The sequence below is a fragment of the Protomyctophum bolini genome (assembly GCF_963924005.1).
Source record: "Protomyctophum bolini genome assembly, chromosome: 5".
Lineage (NCBI taxonomy): Eukaryota > Metazoa > Chordata > Actinopteri > Myctophiformes > Myctophidae > Protomyctophum > Protomyctophum bolini.
Window position 1 is genome coordinate 41,845,819 of NC_137866.1, and position 8,274 is coordinate 41,854,092.

The 8,274-nt window shown below is 42.8% G+C and overlaps 1 protein-coding gene across 1 annotated transcript; it reads left to right on the forward strand.

The window, feature by feature from the left end:
* Window positions 1-406: 406 nt before the first annotated feature.
* Window positions 407-7,936, forward strand: LOC308315651 (dual specificity protein phosphatase 7-like). Its single transcript, XM_080763745.1, has 3 exons — window positions 407-1,306; window positions 2,453-2,884; window positions 5,050-7,936. Exons 1-3 carry the CDS (start codon window positions 883-885, stop codon window positions 5,355-5,357), a joined length of 1,164 nt encoding a protein of 387 aa, XP_080619871.1. The 5' UTR covers window positions 407-882; the 3' UTR covers window positions 5,358-7,936.
* Window positions 7,937-8,274: the final 338 nt, after the last annotated feature.

Below are 8,274 nucleotides of genomic sequence, written 5' to 3' on the forward strand. Positions count from 1 at the left end.
AATCCCCCACCCTATACCCACCCCTTTTCCCCTCACTGTACAGTACAGTGTATGTTTTTTCCCCCATTTTTACCTCCTCTATGATGATTTCCTGTTTTTGGCTAAGTGTATATTTGTAGTCTCTCTAAATGCTTGAAATGTAGGCCTACTGTAATTCTCTAATCTGTTAATATATACTTCAATCAATCCTCAGAGTTAAATGTACTCTGGGATCCCAATATAGGCTACGTTGTAAAATCAGTAATGCATATCAAAGCTGGGGTTTAATATTGCAATGAAAAGCGTTGAGAATCACTGCACTACTACTATGTCTATGTCTTTAAATCACAAGGAATATAAACCCCTCCCTCGTTCTACTGTCAACTAGAAAGAAAAAAGAAAAATCATTCATGCGTCGGAATGAACGAGAACGTGCACGCAGTGCGCGCGCACACAGACAAGCGAGTAGAGAGAGAAAGAGAGAGAAGTTGAACTAATTGTTGTTTAGACATTTTTAACTTGACATTTATACGCGAATTAACGTGTAATAAACGTCCGCTGCACGTCTGTCTGCGAATTATTATGATTATTGTGATTATCTAATGGAAGTGGAAAGATGAAGAGGAGGAAATCTTTTCTTCGTTGTCGGAGAAGAAAAACTGAAGGAGCGCGACCGATGTGTAAAAAGAAATACCCGATCGCAACATATTTTTTTTGCGCGTTGATAATATGAACGCTAGTTAGAGTGTGTGCGGCATTCGTTAGTTGGGTTCTCTTCTGTTTTGTTTTAACAGTGGCACATACGTACATTGTATCCTCGTTACTTAAAACAATGTAGTCGCTAAAAAAAAAAGAAGAACTAAACGGTCTTATAAATAACATGTCATTACTGAGTTCGAGAACATGTCGAACAACGTGACGACGACGCCGAAGCCGTGTTGCAAAAGCGTGGAATGGCTGCAACTCCAGTTGGAGTCCGGCGGAGGAGGACTCGGAGGCTCGGCCGGGGGTTCGGGCGTGCTCGTGCTGGACTGCCGACCGCACGAGCTGTACGAGGCGTCCCACGTCGAGACGGCCATCAACGTGGCCGTGCCGGGCCTGATGCTCCGCCGGTTTAGGAAGGGCAACATCCCCGTGCGGACCTGCATCTCCAACCACGAGGACAAGGAGAGGTTCGTGGGGCAGTGCGCCGGCGGCGCCACGGTGCTGCTGTACGACGAGAGCACCGCGGACTGGAGCAGCCCCCCGTCCGGCCCGGGGGGCTCGGTTCTGGGGCTGCTGCTCCACAAGCTGTGGGAGGACGGCTGTAAAGCGTATTACCTGGAAGGTAGAATACACAATATTTTCTGTGGTTCTCAAACTTTTTAAAATTAATTTCAAGGACCCCCGTGAGAGTGTACAAATAGAAGTATAGAACGGGTCCATTTGGTTCTATTTGTCCAGGCATTATCAGAGTTACAGATCCATTTGGAACCCCATCAAGGAACCTTGAGGGTCCCTGGAAGGCTGGGAATGGATGATGGATCCCACTTTGAGAAACCCTGTTTTAAGCCCCAGAACGCGTTGTGAGCTTTAATTGTAGTTCTTCTATTTTCGGAGTAGAAAATGTAATCAAAAAGTCGTGTGATGATGAGGAGTTGTTTACTCCATCCGTATAGCCTAGAGTAGGGTCGCCTCAAAGAAAAGAAAAAACTGAACTGATCTACAAGCTTGCGACAGTGTTATAACTTATTACTAGTAGTTTGTAGATCTGTTCTTTTTGGAAAGACACTATGGATCAAATTGATGGAATGAATTGAGGTTTATGCTTATTACAATATACAATCGAGCCCATATAATTTAATAATGGGAAGAAGTTTAATTACTTTATTCTTTTGTCTACTTTTGAAGTTTGGAAATCTAATTGTAATTACTTTACATTATTATAGATTGGTATGTTGGAGGGATTCATTCATATTATATAGAGTAGAATAGATTATGTCTAAAACATTTCTGGTGTCTGTCTGGACTGTCACTGAGATTCTTAATTAAAATTCCAAAATGGCTGCGCAGTGTTTTTGCTCCAACAGGACCAGGCATGCATTTCACAAATGGTCTGTTTGGGAAACGTAAACCAAAAAGAATCTGCTCATTTCGGCAAGCGGCATCGTCCTAATACTGTTTATTATTAGTATTATTAAGTAGCTTCAGTCCATGATGTGATGAGTGTATAGGTCATATTAACCCGTGTAGTGGATAAATCTACCTCTGTGAAATGGGTTTAGTACATAAACCCTGGGCCTAAATATTTAGATGACCAGGGTCCCCCAGGGCCTATAGGTCTAGTATTTGCCTCTACACCAAATCTCTTTGCTGAAAATAACAAATCTACAAGCTCACAACACGTCACATTACGAGCTTGTACAGTAGATCGACTATTTTCGCAGAATGTTCATGTGGTTAACTAACTATATGCACGTTGCCTCTTGTCCAGGGGGATTTCTCAAGTTCAAGTTGGAATATCCGGAACATTGTGAGACTCTGCACGACAGCTCCTTTCCCGGTTCATCTCCGCCGCTGTCCGTCATGGGGTTAGGAAACCTCCGGATCAGCTCAGACTGTTCCGACGGCGAGTCGGACCGCGATCCCAGCAGTGCCACAGAATCAGAGGAAAGCCCAGTCCCCGTCGGCAACCAGCCGGCCTTCCCGGTCCAGATCATTCCGTACCTGTACCTGGGCTGTGCCAAAGACTCGGCCAATCTGGACGTGCTGTCCCAGTACAACATCAAGTACATCCTGAACGTCACGCCCAACCTCCCCAACATGTTCGAACACGACGGACACTTCAGGTACAAACAGATCCCCATCTCGGACCACTGGAGTCAGAATCTGTCTCAGTTCTTCCCAGAGGCAATCTCATTCATTGGTGAGTATAGCTCATTGGCTGACCGAGTTAAACAAACACACACCCATTGGTTATCTGCATCAACAGCATTTCAACACATTTACTATAAGTTTGCACGATAGACAGACAGACCCTTTTTATACGCGTATGTTTGCTAGTGTGATATAGGAACCCATGCCCCTGTTATGCAATTCAGAGCACTTACTGCAGCAACCATTATCATAATACTTGGAGTCCATTCTATGACATCTCCTTGATAACACCAGGAATCTCCATATATGGGGATTTGTGGATTTATAGATATTTCTGGAGTGCCACTGATCTGACCTACTTCACACCAGCAGACAGAGACACCACACTCAATTGGGTCTCCAGCGACGCACACTAAGTTTGAAGTGGTTCTCGAGACACACAAAGGACAAATACACAATAAATCACTGAATGGTTAAAGACAGTCTGAATTGTACTTTTGCTACACGTAACCCATTTTCTCACACCTCCACTTGAAAACACAGGTGTTTCTCTTTGTGTGTGATGTGGGTGGTTTGGTTGGCGGTGTTCCGTGCTCACATGGTTTAGTGGTAGAAGGAGGAAACATGGCTGTTTGATCGCCAGGTCATGAGTTATGGTGCGCACACACATCCTGATTGTGGCGAGGCAGGGCGTAACACTCAGTTTGATGATATCTGTAAACATGTTTAAAAGAGGATGTGTGAGGTATGCTCTTATCAAGATGAAATGAGTGTGTGTAGATAGATTGGCAGTTATGCAACACAGTACAGAAAAAGTATACTTCCAGGAGTAAAAAATAAAAGATAATAAAGAGTAGGTAGTAAAGCAAGAATTAAGTACCAGAAACCAGGAGATTAGCGTGGTGTATGAGCTAACACTTTTATAGCCAGACTTTTTTATCGTGAAAATAAATCCTTCACTGTGGGAGCTTTTCACTAACGTTTGAAGAATCACCCGGTCGTGATTCGTAGCTCCATTTCACAAAAATCCGCCTTAACCCATTCTGACCTGAGATCAGATTCATACGAGGTTTCCACTGGACACACACTGGTCTGATTAACCCATTCTGGCCTGAGATCAGATTCTAAAAATGTCAGTCATTCTTCGATTTTTCAAAAATAGCAGACCTACAAGCTCGTAGCGCGCCACTCGGTGGCGCGCTATGAGCTTGTAGATCTGCTATTTTTCAATAGCTAAAGCATAACATGATGCTAACACCAAAATGGGTGCCCGGTCAGAATGGGTTAAAATAGTGCCATCGCTTGTCATAGTGTCGAAAAATATTCCACGGTCCCGATCAACAACAAGAACGGAGAACAGAGCGACATGGAGGCTGGGGGCATTGGTTAGACGTAAGGTTGGTGAGGGGTGCGTTAAAACAACCAGGTTAAGGTTGGTGAGGGGTGCGTTAACACGACCGGATTAAGGTTGGTGAGGGGTGCGTTAAAACGACCGGATTAAGGTTGGTGAGGGGTGCGTTAAAACGACCGGATTAAGGTTGGTGAGGGGTGGGAGAGGGTTAAGGTTAGGTTTAGGTGTGCTGCCCCGTGGGAGGTTAGGGTTGGTTTGAGATAGGTTGTACTAGTTGTAGGACTAATGACTGGTCTAAACTAAGTACTGCACCCGGAGGCTGCCATGATTCTCCATAGGCATATATGTGCATATGAGGAAGTTTACCAGGTGACAATATTTACACTATAACTTCTCAATACAGTAAAGAAACTATAGGAACAATATATAAGCTATGAAAGGGCATACATATTGATATGGATGAATAAGTATTCATTTACATGAATATATGTACAGTATACAGTATATATTCCATGTTCCATGATAGGCCTACATTGAACTGAATAAAATGTGTACATAGTAAAATCCTCAGTGTACACGAAACTTGAATGAAATTACAGATTATTTGTTGATGTGACTTCCTTGTGTACATTTGGATGACAGTCCTGACTCAATATACCTCAATATCGTGAAGTATATTATAAAGATCACACAGCTCCTATGTGGAAAGAGCATGTGACGTCACACCATTGAAAGTCAAGATTTATGATAATTTTCTGTGTATAAATTAAAGCTCAAGTGATTAAAACCAGGAAAATATAATAGTGTTGATATATTGCCAAGCCCTATGAATATTCACCAGCGGCTGTATTCTTCTCTCACAGATGAGGCGCGGTCCAAGCAATGTGGCATCCTGGTCCACTGTCTGGCGGGCATCAGTCGCTCGGTCACGGTCACCGTGGCCTACCTGATGCAGAGGCTCGATCTGTCTCTGAACGACGCCTACGACTTTGTCAAGAGGAAGAAGTCTAACATCTCCCCAAACTTCAACTTCATGGGGCAGCTCCTGGACTTTGAGAGGACGCTGCACAGTCCCTGCGACAACCGCTCCACGACAACCAATGACACGCTCTACTTCACCACGCCGACCAATCACAATGTCTTCCAGTTGGACACATTGGAGTCCACATGATGAGGGTAGACCAGACTTTGACCCTCTACATGTATGTTGCATTCCGTAGCTTGTCAAGATGCCTGGCTGGCTGGCTGACTGCTGCTGTTCTCATACTAGCACAAACAAAAGCTACAATTCGATCCCCAAGTGGGCAGCTTCACTGTCGCCGAGATGCGCTTGAGGGATTTGCTCAACATGCTCGTTGATGTCATCAAGCGTGCATCCGTGTGTGATAGAAATAAAAAAATATATAATAATTGAAAATATAAAGAACAGGGACCTGGCTGATGGCAATGGCAATAATATGTTTCCAGTTGAAGCAGAAATTGTGTGGATAGAGGGGAGTTTAACCAAAATGGGATTCATCGATATAATATAAATATATAATCCAGTTTTGTAGTTTCTGTACTAGTTTGTCACGCAGCAAGGGGTGTCTGGCATCATGGCTTCCATTGAAAATGGCTTGTAGCCTGTCGCTTCTTTGCTGCTAGTGTGAACGTAGCATCAGGCAGTGAGTCAGTCAGCAAAAGCCTCTAGGTTGATCTCTTCACAGCCAAAGCTGAGTGGGTACAGACTAGAGGTCCCTGGTTGAGTAGACTGGTGTTCGCCCGGTCTACGTGTCGCAGTATCCCTGAGCGAGACACATAAACCCTAACAGCCCCCCCTTGTGCAGTCATCATGACCATCTAAGCAGCCACCAGCTCACTGAAACACAATGTCCCCTGTGGGATCAATAAAGGTGTACCCTTTTTGTTTCTTTTTCATGGTGTGCATGCACCCATTTTGCATAGCAGTACATACTCTACATAAGGTCCTCGGATGCCTTAAAGAATTGACACAAGGATTGCTTTTGTAATCCCCCATACATGGTACGTATCGTAAGATGCTTGGAGGTGCTCAGTACTAATCACAGGACATTAACTGACTGTTATTTGTTGTTCACCACCAGCTGAAAAGTGGATGTGTATTTCTTTGTAACTCTTGTGCCTGATTTATACTTGGCTGCATGTTGTGTCGCACACCAAAAATAGCCAACCTACAAGTTCAGAACCGATCGTGAGCTTGTGGATCTGTTAAGTATAAATCAAGGTTTATAGTTAATTTGCATTGTTGGTCTGAAGAAAGACCAGTCCCATATGTTTTGATGGTACTCTAGCTGAGGCAAATAAGCTACTACAGTAGGCTGACCTTGAATTATCGTACAATCTTCCTCGATTGCAGCTCGCTCACAGCAGAATGGACTTGACCATTGAATGCATTTTACCCAGAATATCTTCACTAATGTCTTTACATAGCAAACACAGTAACATTAGCCACTTATGGTTGCGCTTAAAAATCTTTTCAATGGTTTGACATCACAGAAATAATCAGTGGTGAAATATATTTGTCCAACAACTCTCTGTTGATATCAACGGCATCATTTTGCATACTATAATGTTCTGTCAAAGACTTTGTTCATATCGTCTGTTCCTGTGGCCTTTACTGCACCTTAACACCAAATGAATCTACAGTATGTCTGCTTCCGGTAACTACACAGTAAAATCCTGAACAAAGTACACCACAAAACAAACTACAGATAACTCTTCAGCCACAAATTACTTCCGGGTCCATTTAGTTAGAGTTGTACACTCTCAGAGTATTGTTTTCTACATTTTCAGGTCAATCTCCAATCAGGAGAGAATGCATGACAAACAAGTGAAATTGGGAGTGTCCCACATGGCATTTAATCTTGTTTATTAAAGCGCTGGAGAGAAGGGAGCCCCCTGTTAATGAACAAGCACACACGATTTACCAAAAAAAACAAACATGCACAGCACCTTAAACAGTGTGGATTCTACTGTGTGGGGATACAGTACAAAGGATTGTCTTTTCTTTTGTCATGCTTGAAACAGCTCAACTGTACATGTTTTCCAACCGAGGCTAAAGGAATGGGCCTTTATGTTATTGTCAATGTTAATTCACAGTCTTCATTCTGCAGCTAATCTTCCCGTGGCATAATTATATTGAGGGAAAACATGACATAATTAAGCCGGTTCGGTTCTCTTCTGCCAGTCTTGTCTTTATTAATGTGTGAGCTCTGAGCATGAAAGAAGTTGGACTGATGTGAGATTACCTCAGAGAGATATTTTCAGGGACTTTTATTTTTTATAAGGCAATTGTATTTTGCCACAGCCTCTTAAAGTGCATCCAAGGGCTGTTTTGTCTAGTATGTGTTTTGTAAAGATGTACATACAATTTGGTGGTCATAAGGGGCGGGGCAGGGGAGGGCAGGGCATTTTCTTAAAATCATGAAGGATGTGAAAGTGACCCTAGCTACTTTATGTATAGTATATGTAAAACTAAATGTCAAAGACATTGTGTACAAGTTTATACAACAAATATATTGTATATTTTTACTTGATTGTGTGTCATCTGTCATTGCTTTCACTTATATTGATTTATTGAACACTTAAGAAGTATCCAGTTCCTAAGTAAGCCAAGTCCTAAAGTTTAGGACGCTGCAATATTGACTATAATATCGTTATAGTGTTTCTTTCCCTGGTCTTTAATTACTTAAAACCCATTTAGACCTGAGATCACATTCTAAAAATGTCTTCTACATCCTGACAGTTTTCTGAAAAATCTATGTTTCTATGTCAGTCGTTCTTCGATAAAAAAAAAAATAGCAGACCTACAAGCTCGTAGCGCGCGCTATGTCGCGGGTTCGACTCTCGATCCCGACGTGCGTGTCTTCCCCCCCCCATCTCTATCCCCATTTCCTGTCAGTCTACTTTCAACCTATCAATAAAAAGGCAGAAAAAGCCCCCCAAAAAAAAGGTATGGTGCTTGGTGTGGAATGACCTTTATTCTATGGCAAATATTCAGCGGAAATATACAAGCTGTAGAGATAGGCTATTTCCGGCGAATAGGGCTTTATTTGGTGAAAAGGGAAGGG

Bases quoted from the DNA above. Each gene is read 5' to 3' on its own strand.
- LOC308315651 (XM_080763745.1), top strand. From the start codon at position 883: ATGTCGAACAACGTGACGACGACGCCGAAGCCGTGTTGCAAAAGCGTG. The intron at 1,307-2,452 runs GTAGAATACACA...CCTCTTGTCCAG, and splicing joins TAAAGCGTATTACCTGGAAG to GGGGATTTCTCAAGTTCAAG. The intron at 2,885-5,049 runs GTGAGTATAGCT...CTTCTCTCACAG, and splicing joins AGAGGCAATCTCATTCATTG to ATGAGGCGCGGTCCAAGCAA.